Below are 23,358 nucleotides of genomic sequence, written 5' to 3'. Positions count from 1 at the left end.
TGTTTTGCAACGTGGTGCGACGCGTGTAAAAACAACAAAATAAAATACATTTTAATTTGAAAAATAGAAATCCGTGCCTTATAAAGTCAAAGGCGCCGGTTTCAACGGGGCAAATGTACGTGTTTGTGTATCGTGTCTTATGACAATCGAGTTAAGCGTTAGAAGGAAATGAGTAATGAGTTCATTATGGAAGCCCGTGTGTGACGATGCGTGAGGGGGGAGGGAGATTTGTAAAATCATCATCAGTAGGTTTAGAGAGAAGCCACGGGTTCCAAATCCTTAATAATTAATTAATGTTACGACAATTGGCTTGGTTTGGACAAGACCGTGTCAAGCCAAATCAGTTTTAGTTGCCATTGTGGTGTCACGTAACAGAGTAAAAGCTCAACTAATAATACATTTTAATTTCAAATATTGTCAACGGTGAATGCTTAGGCATTGGGCAAGAGAGATAGAGCCGAATCAGCAGTAGTGTACACATCGCGGCTGCTTGGTGGCAGGCGTGGAAATAAAGTGCGTTATTGTTGCTCGACGCTCGATCGTCGTCTTCCGGCCTGCTGAGAAGCGAATCCGGGAGCTGGAGTTTGTAACACAGAAGTCATCATGGCGGTAAACCTGGACAAGGAAGCGTACTACCGCCGCATCAAGAGGTTATACAGCAACTGGAAGGTAATTTTTTTTTGTCGGATTGCCCAGTGTGTGTGAACGTGCACACACACATCAGCCGTAGTCTCGAGAAAGTTCGAAGGAAGAGAAGCAGAAGCAAAGTTAGCCGCTGTGTCCATCCAGCGAGTTGTCGGGTTCTGTTGTCGGCGTGAAAAGCGGTGATGTTCCACCAACCCTCCTCCAGTGCGTGGAAGCGGGAGACGGGCCTTCATCGGCAATTCGACCCGTTTGTCAACTGGGACACACGTACTCCTTATATTGCTCAAGAAATGTTTCGCCAGTGCGTTTGTAACCCCCGAAGTATCGGGCAATGCTAACGCATGTTAGCACATTACCACGTTAGCGCTAGTGCAGGCTGAGGAGTTCACTAGCGAGCTATCGTACCAGCTAAATGGCTAAATGTACAGGGACCACAAGTAGGAACTTTGCGAGGGAGTGCTAAAGTGGGGGAAAACTCGCACATGTTGTATTATTACACAAATGGTATTCTGTGTTACCTTCACGTTAACGTCACTAGCAGTTTACACTGGCGCCACATTGCTAATTCGAGCTCGCAAATTAGCACCACAGCAGCGGGAGCCTTACAAAGCTCTGGGTAGCACTTTCATCAAAAGATTTTGACCAGCTTTTGAAAACTACTCTCTCATACATTGAGGAGCACCTCTCTGGGCGTCCAACAATACATTGTTTTAGTGCTTAGTGAGCGGAGCCGGTTCCAGATGTCTTGCTGCACTTCATCACTAAAAGCGCTGGATGGAGTTGAGAGCCGCTTCAGCGCGTTGTTGCCAAAGCGGCATCAGGTGCTGATGTGGCCGCCTGAACTCATGAGACTTTCCCATCGAGTTCTTGACAAACTCAAGTCTCTCGTCTTTGGACACGTAACCCTGTTATATAGCAGGGTTTTCAGGTTTTATTAAAATCTATGGTATTCCGGCATTGAATTCAATTCAATTGAATTCTTCATCCGAGCATAAAAGCACAAGTACTAAATCAGTGAAACAAAAAACATCAATAAAGTAAGAAAAATAAGTCAAAGCTTAATACTTAAAAAAAAAAATAATATATATATATATATATATATATCCAGAAAATTAAATCTGCTCGAAAAGGAGTTGGAAGAAGTACAAAACTTGTCTAAACCAACCCCATTGACTTCACATTTCATCTGTGTGTCATTGCAGTCTTCCCCTAACCCCAATCAAAATGTATTATAATGCAGCTATTAAACATTATCAACTACTAACCCTACTACAATTATATTGCTTATGATGTTACAGCACTATATTACCGTATTTTACATATTATACCTACCATTCAATTATAAGAGTTTGATTTTGCTGTGTTATAAATGATGTTTCCTTTGTGTGTGTTTTCTAGAAAGCCGAGGATGAGTTTGGAAAGGTCGATGCCATTGTGGTGTCTGTGGGAGTGGACGAGGAAATTGTCTACGCCAAATCCACAGCCATTCAGGTGAGGCTGCGTTTGTGGGAGCAAGGTCGCACGGAGAGTTCAAAATAAGACATTTTAATTTTATCACACATTTCAATCACTTGCTCTAAACATGGACGGCGGCCGATAGTTTCGAAGCACTGCGTCAGCATTTGATTCTTCGTCTTGAGTCGCTGACAGATGGCGTAGTTTGTCTTGTTATGTGCTGGTTGAATCCACCCGAAGGACTCATTTGTGACCCATTTTCCTCAGACGTGGCTCTTTGGCTATGAGCTGACGGACACCATCATGGTGTTCTGCGACACCAAAATCATCTTCCTGGCCAGTAAGAAGAAGGTGGATTTCCTCAAGCAGGTGGCCATAACAAAAGGCAACGAGAACGCCAACGGAGTGCCGCCCATCACACTGCTCACCAGAGAAAAGGTAAACAATATACATTGAGTGTAACAGTGTGCACACTCCCAAGATTTATTTATTTATTTATTTATTTATTTAAAATTGTAACAAACGCATAAGTCAGAACTACATGACTCGTTAATAATTAATAGACCTCTGTGTTAAAGTTGTGCTTTATCAGTTGTTGTTTCTTCTACTTAACAGTAGCTTTTAATCTTTGTACTCTTTTAATTCAGTGTTTACAAATATGTGTATACCAGGAATTCCTATAGGCTCTTAAAGGATAAAGGTTAATTGCTGTTCTGTTGAAGTCAGTGTCCTACACACAAGCAGTCAAAAGTTTGGACTCACCCTACAAATTGAATGTCTTTTCTTTCATTCTCATGACTGCTGACATTGCAGCTTCTCACTGAAGGCGTCAAAACTACGTATGAACACACATGGAATTATGGAGGAAACATTGAAAGTGTCAAAATAACTCAAACATGTTTTATATTGAAATTCTTCAGAATAGGCACCTTTCATGAAAAGCATATTTAGTTATTTAACGTGTTTTTCTTTCTTTGCTGCATAATTCCATATATCTTGCTTGTATATTTGATGTCTTCAGTGTCTGTCTGCAGTGTAGAAAGTTGTAATGATTATAAAAAAAAAAAAAAAATTGCATGAGAAGCTGTGTCCAAACGTTTGACTGGCAGTGTGTACAGTAAAAGCTTAATTCAACTCGCTGAAAGTGAACAGCTGTGTAATTGTGCTCCTCTCTGTAGACGGTTGTCAAGCAATCCCAGGTTTTTGCAACCCGTTTCTTTTGTAATGCATCACTTGCAGAATGAAAGCAACAAAGGCAACTTTGACAAGATGATCGAGGCCGTCAGAGGCAGCAAAGAAGGCAAGACGGTGGGAGTGTTCAGTAAGGACAAATTCCCTGGCGAGTACATGAAGAGCTGGAACGACACGCTGAGCGCCGAGGGCCTGGCCAAGGTATTGACAATTCCCCAAACGTCGGAGCCACGTCGGGCTCGAGCAAGGCTTTGATCGCGATTGCGCCTCGGCCCCACAGGTGGACATCAGCGCCGTGGTGGCCTACACGATGGCGGTGAAGGAAGACGGAGAGCTGGGCTTGATGAAGAAAGCAGCCGCCATCACCAGCGAGGTGTATTCCAAGTTCTTCAAAGAGCGCGTCATGGAGATCGTCGACGCAGACGAGGTGAGCGGGCGGATTGTTGGATTGGTGGTTTATTGTCCTTTAGACCAGCTTCACCCACCCCATCCCTGGCCGCTGCAGGCTTTTGTCTGTTTGAAGGCCCTCAACGGAAGGTTTTCCTTCATTTTTGTTAATGTATTTCTTGTAAGATTGATAATAATACATTTTTATTTGTATAGCGCTTATCAGAAAGCTCAGACACTTTACAAGGGCATTCAAATAATAAAATCAGTACATACAATCAAACTACAAATAAATCAAAATGCAGGGGTCCATAAATGACAAGAAATGAAACTAATTCAAAAGAGTTTGAAGACGGTGAAGTGTGCGACCCAACAGGACAGGCAACACGGGACAACCAATCAGGTTGGGCTTAGTTTTATCATCAGAAGTGTGATCACTTGCACGTGATCAAGTATACCGCATTAGAAGAGCCACTAAAACCTGCGTAATTTGAAAAAAAAACAACTCCCTAACTGGAAATATGTTTTTGCATAAACTATTGCGCAACATGTTGTACTAAAAACAGCTTTGCGGAATTAACGCTAATGTACCAGCATTCAGCTCACATGACTGTGGTGTTAGCGCTGTCTCTGCACTGTGTTTGGCCCACATTGCTGTATTTATAATGCCATTATATTCATATGGTTTTGTCTTGCAAACAGCGAGGAAGAATAATTCCAACTTGGTACTTTGACAGCATTTCCTGAAATCCTCTCTCCAGTTTTTTGTTGGGTTTCCAGTTTGTTTCAGCTGCCACACAGTTTCATGCTGTGACATTGCTGACATAATAAATTCACTGCGCTGACTTTATTCTTGTCAAATTTTCAAAAGTACGCTTAAAATTTGCTCCCCATTTTATGGGAACACAGTAATTATGTAGTAATAATGGAGTCGCAGAATATCAGAATAGGTTTGGTAGGTTGACATCTTGTCATCTCTTATGTTCTACCTATTTTTTTTTATTTTTTATTATTGCTACCGTTTAACTTTTTGCCCTCTGATCTAAAGCAGTGAAAGCATGTTCATGTGTCACTGCAGTGTTCCAGCATATCTTTTTTTTTTTTTTTTACCAGTTCGAATGATCATTTGTTGTCTGCATCTCCCCTGCAGAAAGTGCGTCACAGCAAGCTGGCCGAGTCGGTGGAGAAGGCCATCGAGGACAAGAAGTACCTGGGAGGGGCCGACCCTTCCACCGTGGAGATGTGTTATCCTCCCATCATCCAGAGTGGAGGCAACTACAGCCTCAAGTTCAGCGTCGTCAGGTACAATCTCAACACCACACGCGCCAACCTTTGCTGAAACACAACTTGGACATTCATTCATTCATCTTCCATACCCGCTTATTCCTGAGCTCGGGGTCTCGGGGGTCTGCTGGAGCCTCTCCCAGCTGTCATAGGGCGAAGGCAGGGTGACACCCTGGACAAGTGGCCAGTTCATCGCAGGGCCACATAGAGAAAAACAACCATTCACACTCACATGCACACCTACGGACAATTTAGAGTGTTCAGTTGACCTCACATGCATGTTTTTGGAGTGTGGGAGGAAGCCGGAGAACCCGGAGAGAACCCACGCAGACACAGGGAGAACGTGCAAACTCCACACAGAAGCTAACAGCGCTAACCACTGCGCCACCGCGTTGCCCCAACTTGCAGTTGAGGATGTAAAATGATGGAAATGTGACGGATTGTCAGCTGAACGTCCGTGTTCCTCCTCTTTTATCAGTGATAAGAACCACATGCACTTTGGTGCCATCACATGTGCCATGGGAATCCGCTACAAGTCGTATTGCTCCAACCTGGTGCGCACTCTGATGGTGGACCCTCCCCAGGACATGCAGGACAACTACAACTTCCTGCTGCAGGTGGAGGAGGAGCTGCTCAAACAACTCAAACACGGTGCGTATTGCAGCACTTCACGGCGCTCGGTGCTGGGACGCTGGCGCTCGTGTTCCAAAGAAACCTTTCGTTGTCGGGTGGATTACATTCATCGGCACCGATGGGTTTGCAATGCGCCGCGGATCTCGCCGTTTCCGTCACATCGCCCTCCAACCCGAAGTGTTTTCAGTGGAAATAAAGACAACTGAGAGGAAGTTGTTTGTCAAATAGTCACTGATGGAATCAGTGACTTATTATAGCCGCAAATTGGCTGGCATTCACTTCCTGTACCTTGCATAGAATGTTGCAATAGCATCAATTTGGACTAAAACTGGATAATATTTCTTGCTGATTGCCTTCATTCCTGAGGCAAGTGAAGCGCTGTCGTGCGCCACAGCTTGCTTGGGGCTGCGACCTCTGCCCACTAGTTTTCCCTTTTTCCAAATGCTGTCCCTTTTTTCAGCTTCTGCAGCCATAAAACACTCAATGGTAAAAATCCATCCCGAGTGAGACAAAGTCTGTGATGTTTGCAAACCCCACTCTTCTTCTTCTTCTTCTTCTTCCATTCAGTGGAGGCACGTCAGGTCTCCACGTAATAAAACCTCACGTGTCCCACTTGAACGCACAGACGGGGTTCTAACATTCCCAGCGCGGAGCGATGCCATCTAAAAGGGGCTCGGTGTGGCGTTTTGCGTGTCTGTGGTTGCCATTTGTCAGTGTTCCACTCTGGCCCTGCAGGTGTAAAAATCAGCGACGCCTATAACGCAGTGCTGGAGTACGTGAAGAAGGAGAAGGCAGACCTGGTGTCCAAGCTCACCAAAAACCTCGGGTAAAACGCACTCTGCTCGTGCTCGTCGCACTCTTCCTGCTTGCACTGGACAGTTTACTCACACAACCCCCCCCACCTCCCCCACCCTCTGCTTCTCTGCAGCTTCGCAATGGGAATTGAGTTCAGAGAAGGCTCGCTGGTTCTGAATGCCAAGAACCAGTACAAATTAAAAAAAGGTAGGAACTGGTGTTTGCTTCTGTGTTTGTGTGGTTTGATTAAATGTCAAACTATTTGTTGAGCCGTGTGCGTGTGCGTGTGCGTGCGCGTGCGTGCGTGTGTGCGTGTGTGCGTGTGTGTGTGTGTGTGTGGTGTGTGTGGTGTGTGTGGTGTGTGTGGTGTGTGTGTGTGTGTGTGTGTGTGTGTGTGTGTGTGTGTGTGTGTGTGTGTGTGTGTGTGTGTGTCAGGCATGGTGCTGAGCATCAGCCTGGGTTTCGCTGATCTTGTCAACAAGGAGGCCAAGAAGGAGGAGCAGAAGAAGTACGCCTTGTTCATCGGTGACACAATACAGATCAATGAGGTACAGTGAGGGAACTTCTCTCCCTGCACACCTTGCAAAACCCCACTTTCAATTTCAATCAGTCAGAAGTGTAAAATGCTAATGCGGTGTAATATGCAGTCATATTTTCTCTCTCTCTCTGTGTGTGTTTAACACACTTGACATTGAAGGACAGTACAGTGATCCTGTGCCCTGTGGGTTGTTTTGCCTCGCCAACTTGCGTTGCGTTGTCGTCACAGTGCAATGACAAAGCATCTCGATCTGTGGATGTTTTGCACCGCCACTGTTTAAAGTGGCCCGCTCGCACTGATCATGACAGTGATGTGTTTGTGCAACAGGAAGAACCTGCTATGATACTGACACCGGTCAAGAAAAAAATAAAAAATGTGGGAATCTTCTTGAAGGTACGTGGGGCGGCTGATTTATACAGCGGCCGTTTAAACTTGTTTGCTTCCGTGTCTCTTTCTGAAAAGTTCACCAGCACTTTTGGACCTAATCTCAAAATAGAAACCTTATAAAAGTGTTTTTTTTGGTTTTTATTTTTTATAAGCAGTCCAGAGTGTGAACTCACTGATTGATTTAGAACTTTCTGTTTTTGATGTTTTGAGCTGCTTACATGATATGTAAAGAATTTGTATGTGTACACTAGACACACAATTATAGCCGGAAAAACAAAACAAAAACTAAACTTTATGTTCAATAGTCAGCAGCCACGGCTTTTTCTTACATTAAACCGTTAACGGTACAAAAAAAAGTGAAAGCTGTGCTAAAATCAAATCAAAATCCTGTCCGTTTCAGAACGACGATGAGGAGGACGAAGAAGAGGATGGAGACGATGCCGAGGAGCTGCTGGGGAAGGGAGCTCGCAGCGCCGCCCTGCTGGCAGACAGAACCCGGGTGAGCGTGGCGTGTGCGTCTGTGTGTCGGCTGCCACTGGTGATCACTTTAACTGTGCCGCCTTGACAGTGTGTGTCGATGACTAAGAGTGTGAATGTCTTTGTACTCTACCAGCTACTGGGAAAGGTAAGTATTCACATCTTTCTTTGAAACCTCACCAACTTAACTGGTTCATTCAAACAAAACCGAAAAAAAAAAAAAAAACCCACAACCCCGCATTGGAGGGAAACGGTTGTCGTCGTTGTCGTTTTCATTTGAGTTTTGTTTGCGTTGTGTTTTTTTTTTTTTTTTTTATGATTATTTTTTTCTCGCCATGTAAAAACTGTATCACACATCTTTATTCTGCATGTAGGTGTAGAATGTTTCAACGTCGGGACGCTGCAGCGTGCGCCGGTCACTCAGTTGTGCTCGTTTGTCCCACTCAGAATGAGATGACGGCGGAGGAGAAGAGGCGGGCGCACCAGAAGGAGCTGGCCAGTAACTTGAACGAGGAGGCCAAGCGCAGGTTGACGGAGCAGAAAGGAGAGCAGCAGATTCAGAAGTGAGTGAGCGGCGTTGTGACTCGACGAGACGTCGCCGAACTTTGGTTGCACACTCTGAGCTGAGGGCCGAGCTGAGGGCTCAACCATTATAGAAAATAATCTAATTGCGATTTTTGTTTTTTTCCTCAATATTGCGATTGCGATTTAATTTGCAATTATTTTTTGTTGATCTTTCCCTCACGTATTTTTCCACAAACAAACAATTATATGTATTATAATAAGCATATCAGATTTATTCTACACAAATTGTTCTTTTTTTATAGGCTAGGCTAATGTTAACATAAAATCTAAATGAAGCATGAATTAATATGAAAGAGCCTTTATTTATCTACCAGTGTTTCTGTTTTGTTTTTCGCCAGACATTTTAATCGAGCTCAGAATGATTTTGTTGAAGTCCACACAAAGCACAAAACAGCGACGGCTTTATTCAACCCATGCTAACACGCTAGTGGCGTTAAAACCGCTATCAGGTGCAAAGTTACGAGGCAGCGAACACAACTCCCACTGCTGTGCTCCTTGGCGCTTCGGTAGTTCGTTCGGCATTATTTTTTAAATCTCTCCCGACACTGTTTTGCTAAACTACGGCCACCAGGTGGTGGCAACCAGGAAGAGCTTCTTTTCCTCGCGTGTCGCTCCGTCCCTCCAGCTCGTCGCAGCATCGACTCCTCCCACTGCCTGCTTTGCTTTGCTTTGCTTCGTGCCGCTCGCAAAGTCACGTGACCTGAACTGGCGTCAGTCAAATCGCAGTCGTTGCGGTTAGAAAATCTGGTTTGGTGAAAATGATGGTCAGCATTCTGAAAACCAACCACTGCAGTTCCAGAGGAAGAGAAGGCTTGGAAGCTGAATGAAGTCTATCGTAATTCACACACGCTTATTAACCACACATGATCTCCACTGGAAGTTGTTATTTACAAACCGCAGTGAGCTCAGAATGATTTTATGGCGAATGTGTGACCACAGACGTGCGTGTCACATTCAAACCAGCTTTAAATGTTCCTGTGACGGAGGAGGAGGAACACTTTAAACATCCTTTGTCTTGCATTTTTTTTTCATTTTCTTTTTAGTTTGTATTTTTGTAAAACTTAATTAAACTCGACACTTTAAATTCTCTCTCTTTAAAAAAAAAAGAAAAAAAGAAAATTCCTCGCATTGCACACTCGCGTCGGCTGCTGCCACACCAGCATTTCACTGCCATCTCGTGTGACTTGATGAATAAAAAAAAAAAATCTTTGAATCTTGAATCGCCTCAGGGCCAGGAAATCCAACGTGTCCTACAAGAACGTCTCTCAGATGCCGAGAGAAAGGGACATCCGAGAGATGAAGATCTTCATCGACAAGAAGTACGAGACGGTCGTCATGCCCGTCTTTGGCATCGCCACGCCGTTCCACATCGCCACCATCAAGGTAGCTGCCGCCTCCAAGCCTCCACGCCTCCAAGCCTCGCTCATCTCCGTTCTCCTCTCACGCTGTTGGATCGTCTGTTCTTCTCCTTTTGCGGTGCAGAACATCAGCATGTCTGTAGAGGGCGACTACACCTACCTGAGGATCAACTTCTACGTCCCTGGCAGCTCGTTGGGAAGACAGGAAGGCAACATTTTCCCCAACCCTGACGCCACGTTTGTCAAAGAAATGTAAGAGTCTGCCGCCAATGCGGCGCCGTGGGAGAAGTTCATAGAATAACAGAATAGAATACAAGACTTTATTAATCCCACATTGGGGAAATTTGCGTAATTACAGAAATATATTGTGTCAAAGAAGGATTATAGTCAGTGTTTCTTCTTTAGCTTTCCTATTTTCTACACTGTAGATGCATATTGAAGACGTCAACTATATGACAAGCGTATGTGGATTAATGAGGCAAAGTAAAAAATAAAAATTTAATCCCGAAATATATTATGTTCTATATATTTTCTATGAAGGGCGGCTATTCCAGATCATCGAAAATATAAAACTTGTTTGAGTTATTTCACACTTTTTTTCTTTAATACGTATTCCATATGTGTTCGTTCATAGTTTCGATGCCTTGAGTGAAAATCTACAGTGTAAAGAGTCATGAACATGAAAGGAAAAACCATTCAATCAGAAGTATGAGTCCAAGCTTTTGACTGCTGGTGTAAATAAGCGCATTGTTTGGCTTTGACATTTGGAGCTAATTGAACTGCATCCGTGTCTTCTCAGCACGTACCGGGCGTCCAACCTGAAGGCGCCGGGCGACACGTCGGTGCCCTCCACCAACCTGCAGAACGCCTTCCGCATCATCAAGGAGGTGCAGAAACGCTACAAGACGCGAGAGGCGGAGGAGAAGGAGAAGGAGGGCATCGTCAAGCAGGACTCGCTGGTCATCAACCTCAACCGCAGCAACCCCAAACTCAAAGACCTCTACATCAGACCCAACATCGCCCAGAAGAGGATGCAGGGCTCGCTAGAGGCTCATACCAATGGTCAGAATGCAGGAAGGGCTCTCTATAGCCGTGGGTTTAATGCAAATGTATTCTTTTTAAATCCAATTTTTTTTTCTCTCTCTCTCTCTCCTGGGGACAGGTTTCCGTTTCACATCAGTCCGTGGCGACAAAGTGGACATTTTGTACAACAACATCAAGCACGCCATCTTCCAGCCCTGCGATGGGGAGATGATCATCGTCCTGCACTTCCACCTCAAGGTACAGTTGCCACGCGTCTGCTGTGCATCGGCCTCCGGCAATAAGAAACTGCTGATGGAAACGCCTGAACTTGGAAAAACCTCTCAAATATGGCTAAAAGGTTTTGACGCATAAGTCGCAAAAATGTCATGGAAAGACTTTTTTGGCATTTACACGTCAGTGGACCTGACATATGGGGTCACGTGACCAGCTCACTGACCAGTGAAAATGGTGGGGGGGAGGGGGGGGGATGATTGGAGGGAGGAGGAGACGGAATATTTTTCACAAATAATCAAAGAGGAAAATATAACAACCATTCTTGACAGCAAAGAAACGTAAAGAAACCAAAGCAAACATAATTCTTGCAAAATCTCCAAGTGGACATAAGTGAAATAGCGCTGCAATCTAGAATGCAACCACGCGATGTCACTGTTTCTTTTTAAATACATCCAGATATTACACACTGAACGTTTCATTGAGGACATTCCACCGTTTACAGAAATACAGTAGAATCTTTCCGTATCACGCTATGATTTTGGATGCAGCTGCATCATTCCGCCCCCCTCACCACCGTCCTGACTGCTTCCCCCCCCACCCAGAATGCCATCATGTTTGGCAAGCGACGCCACACGGACGTCCAGTTCTACACAGAGGTGGGCGAGATCACCACGGACCTGGGCAAGCACCAGCACATGCACGACCGCGACGACCTCTACGCTGAGCAGATGGAGCGGGAAATGAGGCACAAGCTCAAGTCGGCCTTCAAGAACTTCATCGAGAAGGTGGAGACGCTGACCAAGGAGGAGCTGGAGTTCGAGGTGCCCTTCAGAGACCTGGGGTGAGACTTGGAGGAGAGAGAGAGCGACTGCACGATGAAGAGGCAGTGGTGTAGAAACACACCTGCTGGAAGATGGTTTAAAGTGTGTGTGTGTGTGTGTGTGTGTGTGTGTGTGTGTGTGTGTGTGTGTGTGTGTGTGTGTGTGTGTGTGTGTGTGTGTGTGTGTGTGTGTGTGTGTGTGTAGGTTCCAGGGCGCCCCCTACAGGAGTACGTGCCTGCTGCAACCCACGTCAGGTTCCCTTGTCAATGTTACTGAGTGGGTGAGTAGACAATGCTGATGTCATTAGTGTGTGTGTGCACGCGCGCTTATCTACCTATCCAACAGGGGACATAATGTCTCGTTACACACTCACCAAGCAGGGACAGTTTTCAGGCCCCTCTTGGTGAGGCTTTAGATCAAGTTAATTTCCTGTCTAGAACCCTCTGGTGTGTTCAAAGGTCCACACTTGAATACATACATGTCATCCAAGTACCCTCTTGGCAAATTGTTTGTAAAAATACACTTAAAGTAATTATTTGACTCAAGGCCTCCAAATGAATATTTATAGTTTTGATTTTTTTGCATTTCCTAAATAACTAGATGTTAAAGTCCTCTTTTGTCTAGTGGAGGATGATGGTCCCCGTGTGTGTGTGTGTGTGTGTGTGTGTGTGTGTGTGTGTGTGTGTGTGTGTGTGTGTGTGTGTGTGTGTGTGTGTGTGTGTGTGTGTGTGTGTGTGTGTGTGTGTGTGTGTGTGCTAAACGGCGTTCACTCCTCGCAGCCGCCGTTTGTCGTGACTCTGGACGAAGTGGAGTTGGTCCACTTCGAGCGCGTGCAGTTCCACCTCAAGAACTTTGACGTGGTCATAGTTTACAAGGACTACAACAAGAAGGTGACCATGATCAACGCCGTGCCCGTCAACTCACTGGACCCCATCAAGGAGTGGCTCAAGTGAGGAATTTTTCCTTTTATTTGTATTTGGATTGATGATTTTATCATTATGGAATGGAACCGGTTTTTCTTTTGGTCATTTTGTTTCAGTTGTGGACTGACGCTGTTTGACTCGTTCCTTTCAGTTCCTGTGACATCAAGTACACAGAGGGAGTGCAGTCGCTCAACTGGACCAAGATCATGAAGACCATCGTTGATGATCCAGAGGGCTTTTTCGAGCAGGGAGGGTGGTCCTTCTTGGATCCAGAGAGTGAGGTAGAAGACCCCTCCCTTCCCCCCAATGAAGTGATCACATTAATGATGTTAGTTCTTCATTTTCCGTTGAGATTTTCAACCTTCTGCCGCTTCCTCGCCCCCTTAGGGAAGTGGCGCAGAGGCAGATTCCGAGTCGGAGATGGAGGACGAGACCTTCAACCCGTCTGCGGATGAAGACGCGGAGGAGGAGGAAGACAGCGACGAGGACTACGACTCCGAGACGGAGGACTCTGGTGAGCGGCTCGACTCATGAAACGCACCTCGCAAACGGAAACGGAGGAAATTTTCAATTTGGTCCAATCGGTTTCCCTCCTTGTTCTCTAGATTACAGCGCGTCAGTGGGCAGTGAGGAGGAGAGCGGCAAAGACTGGGACGAGCTGGAGGAGGAAGCTCGCAAAGGTTCGTAAACAGCTGTCTGGTCAGGCAGGAGAAAACTTGGAAGTATTGGAGAAACCATCAATCAATCGCATTCAATCAGAAGGAGCTCCAGTTAGAAAATGGGTCTCTTTTGTTTTCCTTGATTTTGAAATGGATGACATCACGCTGCGTCATATCTGTGAAAGACATTTCTCAGTAGTGATTTACTGACCGATTGGCTCTCTGATTTGACAATATCACTTGAGGCCAAAGCCCTTGTGAGTAAATAAAACATGCAACATTTGGTGGCCTTTCTCAGGACTTGGAACCTGAAAGATCTGAATTCAGAGTTGAAGGTCCAGTGTGTAAAGTTTGGCTTGATTTCAGGTTTTCTTTACACTGGTAAAAGCTTCACATGCTGCCCGTTGAAACCTCGACTCTCTCTCGCCCTCTAGCGGACAGAGAGAGCCACTACGAGGACGACGTGGACACCACCAACGCATCCAAGAAGAGGAAGGTTCGCCCATCGGCGCCACCACCCAGCAAGAAGAAGAGGCGGTCCTAAGTTTCTCTGATGCGCGCACACATACACACGAACACACACACACACACACACACACACACACACACACTGCCAAACCTTGTTGACCCCTTGACCTTTCTTTCGACCCAAACTGGCGGCTTTCCATTCATCGACCACACACACACACACACACACACACACACCAATAGTGTACATAGAGGTGGAACCCCCCCGCACCCCGTTATTTTGTTGTTGGTCAGTGAACTTCATCAAGTTGAACCAGCAGCACAGTGACACTCTTCATCTGGACCCTCCCCCTTCTATTCTTTTTTTTTTTTTTCTCCTCCACTGATTTATCACTTCTGTGTGTGTGTGTCTGTGTGTGTGTCTTGTCTCTTTGTGTGTGCATGGGTCTAAATGGGTTTTTATTGCAAGCACTGTTTGCCCTCCCAATTTTGAAGAGAAAAAAAACACAAAACTAATGTTTAATAATAAGAGAACACTTGACACGTCCTCAGCCAAGTTTGTTTTTTTTTAAATACTAAATTTACATCTGATTTACCTTTTCATGTTTTCTTTAATGTGCATGAAAATGTGCTCATTGAAATAGAACATTTGTCTTTTTGGGGCGGCCCATTGTTGAATCCTGTTCATTTTTTTTTTAAATCAGTGTTCATAAATAGGCAGACACACACACACACACTCACCGCCCTGCACTTGTCCTCTATGCCCCTCCCCCCCCTCCAGGCCCCTCCTCTCTGTTTTTCTGTTCATTTTGAGTAGATATGTTGTTGTACTGGTAATTCTGAAAATCCTGTTTTGTAATAAAATTAAAAGTAACTGTAGTAACTTTTGACAAGACTTTTATCATTTTGTTTATTTTCCTGAAAATGAGTTTGGAAGATGTTTCTGTTGACTCACTGCAGCCATGACATACAGATGCAAAGCATACAGATGTCAACACTCTTAAAGCCTCTTGCATATTATAGAACAGACTAGAACGCCTTTTTTAAACCCCACTTTGGGGAAATTTGCATAATTGCAGCAACAAAAAGTACTGCAAAGAGAATTAAACATATTGATGAAAAAAATAAATGGATATAAAAATAAACTTCCTGCACTGCAGCAGGCTCCACGCGAGGCCGAGAACAAGGAGCCAGAGTCTCTGTCCAGAAACGGGTGTCTGGATTGGCCTGTACAGGTAAAGGGAGTGAAATAAAATTGAGGGATACACAGTCAGTGAACCGTTGAGAGCCACTGGGTGGCGTTATCACCAAAACAAAACAACACATTAAAACACCCACCTGTATCCCAGCAACCATGTAGAAAGTGTATCGCTGGGGTAGTTTGTGAGCTCTGTGATACCAATAAAGGTTTTGTGTTTTGCAGTCTGGTCAGTCCAGATGCTCTGCTACATAAAATGGAACTGGAACACGGATTTGTTTTATGAATTGCAGCACTGCCTACGGGCTATAACAGGCATGGGTAAACTACGTTCTAAATATCCTATGATTTATTTTCCGTCCGATGAGGCGGCTCACCAAAACTCCATCCATCTTCTCCTGCTCCACCCCCTCTGTCAAATTTTAGAACCCATTGTGGCCCACCAGTAAAAAAGTTTGCCCACCCCTGGTCTAGGCTGTTTTCCCATCTCGCTGTCATCAAATATTTTCATTATGGGAAGAAATGAACCTCAAAAGCAGCTTCCAGCCTATGAAATGAGACCAGCGAAAGGGATGATCGTTCTCTGCCAAAATAATTTCATTCAAAACATATGAGGCCAAAGTAAGCTCATATAAAGAATATTTAATGCTGAGCCTTTTGCAGGACGTGGGAATGGTCGGATCAAAGTGTCTCCACGCAGCGCTACCGGAGGCCTGGGCAGCCTGATAATGTTGGAGAGATGCAACACTGCGCTGCAGCAGATCTGGGTTTCGCAGGCCTGTGGTCAGATGAACTGTGCAGCAGGGAGCTTTGTTTCTTCTGCTACAGAGATAAAAGTAAGTTGGATGCCATCTGCTATGCCAGTGATGTTTTAAAGGCTCCATGTTATGCCCTCTCTATTTTCATCCTGCTCTCTATTGGAGCAGCATTGTTTGAGTAATTATCCAAAAATGAATAAAAATAAATGCATGAAAAACAACCCTATGGATCTTCAGAACAGGAGCTTCCATGAAGACAGAAGAACCAGTATTTTATACCTTATTGCAAAAAAGATGTGCTTGGTGCCTCCTCTCCCTGTAGAGCAGGAGACCAGGAACCAACGGAAAGCTCAACATATCTTCCATTGGGGGGCCCCAGAGGACAATCATAGGATTCTGGAATCATAAGACAATCATATGTGCAGCTTTAGGTTTTTTTCATCATCTTGCTAAGGCACAAATGGACGATGCAGAGGAGTCATGACGGCATAGCAGTTAGATGTGTTCCCTGCTGAGCAAATTATTACTTTGAGATCTCTTCATCGTTGCAATATTGGATTTTTGAATTGTTGAACTGTATGGTCTTTATGAGTGGTAGAATAAGCGTATTTTATTGTACTGAAATGGTGCAGAAGGGCCCAACTGGGGCCTGGAGTTTAGAATTAGCACTAGCTATGAACTCTTATGATACACATCAGCTGCAAGCTTGTATCTATGACAAAACAAACAAACGACAATACAATAGTCACTTCTTTTGCCCATCAAATGGCACTGAGCTCTGTCCATCTGTGGTCACTGACGGCTGAGTTTCACACCTCACTTTTTTGTTTTGTGCCTGAAGCTAAACACAAACAGAGTCAACCATTTTGACATTTGCCTGGATTTCCCTGGACAGCGTTTCTTTTGCATTTCAAGAGTTGCTCCTCATCCCAATAGGAAGAGTCACACTTTTGAGCTGGCTCAACTGGTTGTAAACATAATCAGGTTGGGCCCTATTGGATGGACCATTTGCATGTGTTTCCTTAGCTGCATTGTGTTGGCCCTGCATCCTCACTCTGGTGTTTACACCTCTCCACTGGCTCTCATTAAGATGCACAGACAAAAACACACAAGCACTTATCCCTGGTGACGGGCCATTTCGTATACAAACTACATGCCAGCGGTTGTAACTTCACTCTAAAGTGGGAACATCAACATCGCGCGTGTGCGGTAGGTGGATGCTTTATGGTCTTCTTCATCTTAATTTGGATTTTTCTTATTCCTGATACGTCGTCATTTCTGCAGACCATGGTGGGAAATCTCAAGAAGATTCTCTTAATTGGTTTGTACTTCATGATCCTAAAGATCCTACAAATCTCAACATATGTATTTTTTCCCCCAGATATTTGAATCACTATTCTTATAATTTTATAATTATTATTAATATTTTTTTTTATTTTGGCAGGAGCATTTATTAACTTCCAATGGGCAGGTAAGAAAAATATTTTTAACTTACACTACCAGTCTAAAGTTTGGACACATACTTCTGAGTTAATTGGTATTTAGGCATCAAACTTTATTTTCTTTTGCCACATTAATCCACATATTTAGGTCATATATTTGATGTCTTCAGGATTTACCTACAGTGTAGAAAGTACTCAAGATAATAGGTGTGTCCAAACTTGTGACTGGTAGTACGTGTGGAATTAAATGTAACCAACTACCAAAAACATGCAAGATTCAAAGCAGAACGGCTGAAATTTTTGAATAGTATTAAAAGGGGAAAAAACACATTCCCAGGTGGTACATACATTCAAGAGTTGCTTCTTTATACGGAGGAGAAGCTGAGCTGGAGTGAAGCTCAGAGCTTCTGCAGACGGTGGCATGATGACCTGGCCACCATATACAACTGGGAGGAGAATAACGACATCTCCAACTTGGCCGAGGACGTCGTGAGTCCCTTCTGGATCGGTTTGTACCACGACGCCGACAGCTGGAGGTGGTCTCTGCCCGAGGAGCATTTCTATGACGGAGTGACACGACAGTTCAGGCAGTGGCAGGAGATTCAGCCGGACAACGAAGGGCCGGCAGAGCACTGCGTCTCCATGATGGATGACGGCTTCTGGTGGGACCATGACTGCACAGCCGTCCAGATGCCGCTCCTCTGTTTCCACGGTGAGTTGCAGGAAGCTGAAACCTTGAGATGGAAATGGTTCTGCAGCACTGAAATGTGTCCTTTGTACACCAAAATCTCAACATGGAAGCTGTTGTGAAGTGGGGTTTTAAGGCAGAGGAGCCAAATCGCTATGGGATAGAGGGCCACAAGAAGAGAAAAAAAAAAAGATTAAGACACATTTTTTTCAAGTTTCCATTTCAAGAATAAAGTTAAAATTTTGTGCTCAACGTTGAAATTTCGAGAAGTCAAAATTTCAAGAAATTTCAAGATTAAAGTTGAAATTTCATGATTTAAGTCAAAATTACGAAACTAAAGTTGAAATTTTGACAAGTAGAAATTTCATGATCAAAGTGGAAATTTCGAGAAAAGTCAAAATTTCATTTTATTCACAAAATTTTGGGTATTCACAAAGTTTCAACTTAAAACTTCCTGTAATATTTCTTTTCCTCTTGTGGCCACAATCCTCTTTCGTAGAATGAAGACTGCTCAGGGTTGCAGCAGAAAAAAATCTTTTTAAACAAACAAAACAAAACAAAGGGTGAACTCAAAAGGGGAAAAAAATAACATGAACCAAAATGGGAGACTTGAACAGAAAAAAACTGCGCTGGGCAAGTACAAAAGAAAAACATAGGAAGAACCTAAGAATAAAACATGCAACATCAGACCTGAAAGTTCACCCAAACCAAAATGCCATGAAAAGACAAGAAATGATCCAACCAAGACAAAAAGGGAGACAAGGACTATCTATACAAGAGGGCAGGGGAACACAGGTGAGAACAATTACGAATCAACAACAGGTGAAACTAATGAGGGAACAGGAAGCAAAGCTAAAGATGATGACAACAGGAGCACAGATTTCAAAATAAAACAAGAAATAAAAAAGACAAGACAGAACCTTACATATATTTTCTGAATCATCAGATTTGCACGGTTCTTTACAGGGTAATGCTATCTATCTATCTATCTATCTATCTATCTATCTATCTATCTATCTATCTATCTATCTATCTATCTATCTAGTTCAGCCACTATTACAGTGTTGCCCATTGAGTTGGAATAATTTCGTTTTTCAGACACTATCCTCTTCCACTATGCACTATCTCTCTATTTGGAAGGAGACAATCAGGGGATCAGATGAAATCTATGTCATTTGAAGGAGATGAGTGCCCATATTGAAAGGGATTGTTTTGAAGACTGCATGAGACATGGCACGAGGTGACTAAAGCTGGAGAAAGAGAGAGAAAGGGAGAGATGTGTAATTAAGTGTGTCTATGTCTGTGTACGAGTGAATAGAATAAAACAGAATCAGGGCCAGCATGCTCCTTTCATTGCGTCCAGTATGTCCAGCTTTTCACTGATTGTAATGGAGTCTAACAGTCTGAACGGTCACAGACTGGTTTGTGTTGGTAGTCATTGCAAAGACATCTCTTTGGATTTGTATCCACAAATTGTATATTCCCTTTTAGATGCGTCACTAATTACTTTTGACCAGGTATGTGTTGGAATTAGTCAGGTGAAATTAATTAGTGCATAATTCATTGATAATTCAGTGCCATTTTAGCTTGTTAGTGTATGCTTATGGAACATCAATGCTAGACATAGCAGTTTTTCTCTGTTCAGATGGTGCACCAGAGCAACACGTGCTGGTGACTCAGCGGAAAGGCTGGTTTGAGGCGCAGAGCTACTGCAGGCAGCACTACACAGACCTGGTCAGTGTGAGGAGTGCAGCCGAGAACCAGGCGCTGAGACACAAACTGCAGCACGGCCACACGGTGGAGGCCTGGATCGGCCTGCACAGAGTCTCCTACAGGTGGTCGGACCACAGCAGCTCCAGCTTCAGATCCTGGGGGAAGAATGAACCCAATAACCAACCCAATAATGGAAACAACACTCAGATGTGCGTCGCAATGCACCACGAGATTTGGATGGACTGGAGCTGTGAGGCTCCATTCGGCTTCCTCTGCCAAAGTAAGAAGCAAAATAACGCATATTGTCAGACTTCTAAGTGGTAGCAAGGAAAGGAAAACCAATATCTCCATTGAATGAATGATTAGAGCAATTGATGCATCACAAACATCCAAAAAGACATTTTTTCCCCTTAGTTGTGGAAAGTTCTTAGAACTTGTTTGAAGTATTACAATTTTATTATTATAAGATTAAATACACACACACACACGCACACACAAATTTACATATATATATATATATATGTGTGTGTATCCATACATAAATTGATCATATTTATTATTGTTATATTTATTTGTGGTCCTCATCTCTTTTACTATATTTCAATCCTTTTTGTAACAGACAACATTGTTGTGTCAGAGACTCCGCAACCACCCAAAATACCAGGTACTGTGTGAGCCCAGTTTCAACTGTCACTTTATCAGAGCAACACGACATGCTGAGGACAGAGACTATAAAGATGTTGGCAGAATCTTTATAGTCTCTGTTGGGGTTAAAGCAGTGTTTCAGATTTAGTTTAGAGCCATTTTTTTTTTGCATATATAGAGAAGAAAACACTACGGTATTAAAACCAGAAGTAAAACCAATGCGAAATATGAACTTCTCTTTTATTGGTAAGTCAAGTCACTTTCCTCTAATTCCTTGAATTATGTTGCCCAATTACAACCAGCTGATTCAAAATGATTAAGTATATTGATGGATGAACCGGTATATAAAAGAGATAAGCTTTTGACAACAATATATTATAAGAAAAAGTCTTGAAAAAATCAATTCAAATAAAAATGCCTTGTATAAGGAATGTGATTTATAGAGAGTTTATGAAGGTTGCTTGTTCGAATGTCTTTCCCGCAGTGACACAGAAAGTCGTTAAGATCAGGCTGCGGACGGATTCTGACCTCAAAGATCCGGCCATCAAACAGAAACTCTTACAGCAGGTAAAGAGCAGCTTTCACTCTTTTGTAGGAAACAGCGCCCTCGTGTGGACTGGCGACGCCATCGTTGTTAATTGTTTAATCGAATTGACGATTGAATCGATTAATTGTTAATAGCCATAGTTATAAGACAAAGTTGTCCAACACTGCATCTCGGGGCATCAGGATGAAAAATAAAGATGTGAAAAGTCACACGCCAGGTGTTGACAAACTATGGCCCTGGGGACATGTGTGGCCCGTGATGCTTTCTAATCCGGCCCCCTTCTGTCAAATTTTAAAACCCATTGTGGCCACCGGTCAAAAAGTTTGCCCACCCCTGATGTAGGATCTTTGAAGCACCTTGATGAGACCTGATCTTTTTTTCTTGTAGCTGACCGCAGTTTTTCACCAGCACTGGGACCTCGCTCATGTCAGGCTGCTGTGGAGGTCACTCAGGGTAGAGCGCGAGTCCAACACAAACTGGTAACCAGAAACACTCATGATATTTCCTCTTCTTAAAATATGTAACAAATACAGATATTGAATGAATGAATAACTAACTGAATTACAAATTAATTAAATGAAACTAAATTTAAAAAAACAAACAAGTAAGTTATGTCTACTTAGCCTGGAATTCAAGTGCTGTGTAATTTACTTGATTTTTACGTGACCGTCTTTGTCTTGTCTGTGCTGGTGTGTCTCCTCTTTACGGATGCACAATGTCTTGAGGGGACAAAAGACAGCTTCGACTTTTTACCCTGAGTCAGTGAAGATATTAATTGCACTTTCAATTTAAACGGTTTGACTTAGAAGTTTGCTGACACCATGACAGAATTTGTCATAATATTACCTGCCATTCTTCTGTCATTATTATCTACTCTACACAAAAACCTAGTACCTGCTCTTATTTACAGTTGCATCGGTAAGCTTCTTAAATCTCAATCCATATGGGAAAATATTCACCCACAGATCATCCACGTTTTACTGCTTAACGAAATAAGGAATTATTCATGTTCTCATGTTTTCATAAAATAAAGAAAGAAAATGGCAAAATTCGTCTCTCTATAGCACCCCCTACAGACATACATAAACACTTAAATGGCGCTAGTGGCCACCAGGACAGTCGTAGAGAACCCACATGTTGCTCTCTTCAGGACCTATATTTCGGAATCCTAAATTAACTACAGAAGTAAGAAATCATAAGTGTTAGTGGCTTGAAAATAAGACAGACAAGACCTTTATGATTAAAAGTGGGAGAAAAAAGTGTGGTGACCTTACAGTTTTTCTTTTATGGTCCTTTAAAGTCGAGTTTTTCCAAAGAATTTGTGCAGATTTTTTGTGCTGTTTTCACTTTCTTGTATTATATGGAGCCATCTCTGAAAAGTAAAAAAAAAACAAAAAAAAAAAAACTCACAGGTTTTACTGGAGAATTGAACCTACAACCTCATTCACCACAGTCAGACTAGCTCCAACTTGAGCTATCGGTCCTGATGCGATGGTGTTCATTTTCTTGCCCTTCTCTCTTCTCTCTCACTTCTATTTTAAAACAGATCATTTTTTTCATGGTGGAGAACAGGATTCGAACCCTGGGCTCCCACACCGCAGTCAGCAGCCTAACCCAGTGAGCCAACCTGCCTGGGTTCCTAAATCCTGCGGAGGAGGGATTCCAGTACATAAATGAGCAGCAAAGATTTGACATTGGTACATTTGGACTCTGCAGGGAGAAGTAAACAGCCGGTAACTTTGTGCAAATGTAACAACAAGTGGAGCTGAAGTGGTTTATATCCAATTTTGGCTAAAAAAAAAGAAGAAATTCTCCTCATTCTTTGAAAAAATAAATTCAACTTGAGTTTGAAAAGAAAGAAGGGGAGCTAGCTCGCTCCACTTACCTGTTTGCTGCTTCCTGTTGATCTCAGTTGAAGGAAATTCCAAATGCTGGGAAGATTGAAATGCTCGGAAATTCGACGAACGCAACGCAATGCAAGTTTTGGTTGATTTGTTGGTTTTTGTTTGGTTGTTTGGTTTGGTTTGGTTTGACACACGCACGCACATACACACAGACACACAAGTGTTGTACCTCTGGCCCACACTGGGTTTTGATCTTGTCACCTCCGTGTTGGGAGTCAGCGTTGCTCCCCACAAGACCGTCTTCAGCGCTGACGACACACGGACTATAAAGGCCTCAGTGCTTCACTGACCTCACAAACACATATTGACAAACAGACTGCAGGTACACACACACACACACACACACACACACACAATAAAATAATTGAAATAAAAATAAAACTTACAGAAGACATTTACACTTACCGCATAAGATTCCTCCTAATAATAAGTGAAACTTGTGTCAGAGTGAAACCATGAAAGCCTTACACATCTACCTTCTGGGCTCTTTGAAAGGGATACACCACATATATATTTTCATACAATTTCACTCGCCTCAAATGTTAAACTTCAGGCCTTAAAGTGGCTGAAGTCATCAGCAGAGTTTGTTTTATAATTGTT

At 43.3% G+C, this 23,358-nt stretch overlaps 2 protein-coding genes across 2 annotated transcripts; both read left to right on the top strand.

The window, feature by feature from the left end:
* Nucleotides 1-273: 273 nt before the first annotated feature.
* Nucleotides 274-14,750, top strand: supt16h (SPT16 homolog, facilitates chromatin remodeling subunit). Its single transcript, XM_076027967.1, has 24 exons — nucleotides 274-669; nucleotides 2,044-2,136; nucleotides 2,368-2,538; nucleotides 3,340-3,492; nucleotides 3,572-3,718; nucleotides 4,829-4,980; nucleotides 5,441-5,613; nucleotides 6,331-6,421; nucleotides 6,524-6,597; nucleotides 6,826-6,938; nucleotides 7,256-7,321; nucleotides 7,716-7,814; nucleotides 8,240-8,355; nucleotides 9,607-9,760; nucleotides 9,860-9,987; nucleotides 10,535-10,797; nucleotides 10,898-11,016; nucleotides 11,595-11,833; nucleotides 12,018-12,093; nucleotides 12,593-12,762; nucleotides 12,888-13,017; nucleotides 13,124-13,250; nucleotides 13,342-13,416; nucleotides 13,830-14,750. Exons 1-24 carry the CDS (start codon nucleotides 604-606, stop codon nucleotides 13,937-13,939), a joined length of 3,105 nt encoding a protein of 1,034 aa, XP_075884082.1. The 5' UTR covers nucleotides 274-603; the 3' UTR covers nucleotides 13,940-14,750.
* A 2,532-nt stretch (nucleotides 14,751-17,282) lies between these two features.
* On the top strand, nucleotides 17,283-21,339 carry LOC142889239 (macrophage mannose receptor 1-like). Its single transcript, XM_076027865.1, has 6 exons — nucleotides 17,283-17,290; nucleotides 17,570-17,973; nucleotides 19,595-19,942; nucleotides 20,282-20,326; nucleotides 20,792-20,874; nucleotides 21,242-21,339. Exons 1-6 carry the CDS (start codon nucleotides 17,283-17,285, stop codon nucleotides 21,335-21,337), a joined length of 984 nt encoding a protein of 327 aa, XP_075883980.1. The 3' UTR covers nucleotides 21,338-21,339.
* The last annotated feature ends 2,019 nt before the right edge of the window (nucleotides 21,340-23,358 follow it).

The sequence above is a fragment of the Nelusetta ayraudi genome, unplaced genomic scaffold, assembly GCF_046127955.1.
Source record: "Nelusetta ayraudi isolate G7.1 ecotype Tasmania unplaced genomic scaffold, CSIRO-AGI_Nayr_v1 ptg000022l, whole genome shotgun sequence".
Taxonomy (NCBI): domain Eukaryota; kingdom Metazoa; phylum Chordata; class Actinopteri; order Tetraodontiformes; family Monacanthidae; genus Nelusetta; species Nelusetta ayraudi.
This window is presented reverse-complemented; position numbering and strand designations above follow the sequence as displayed.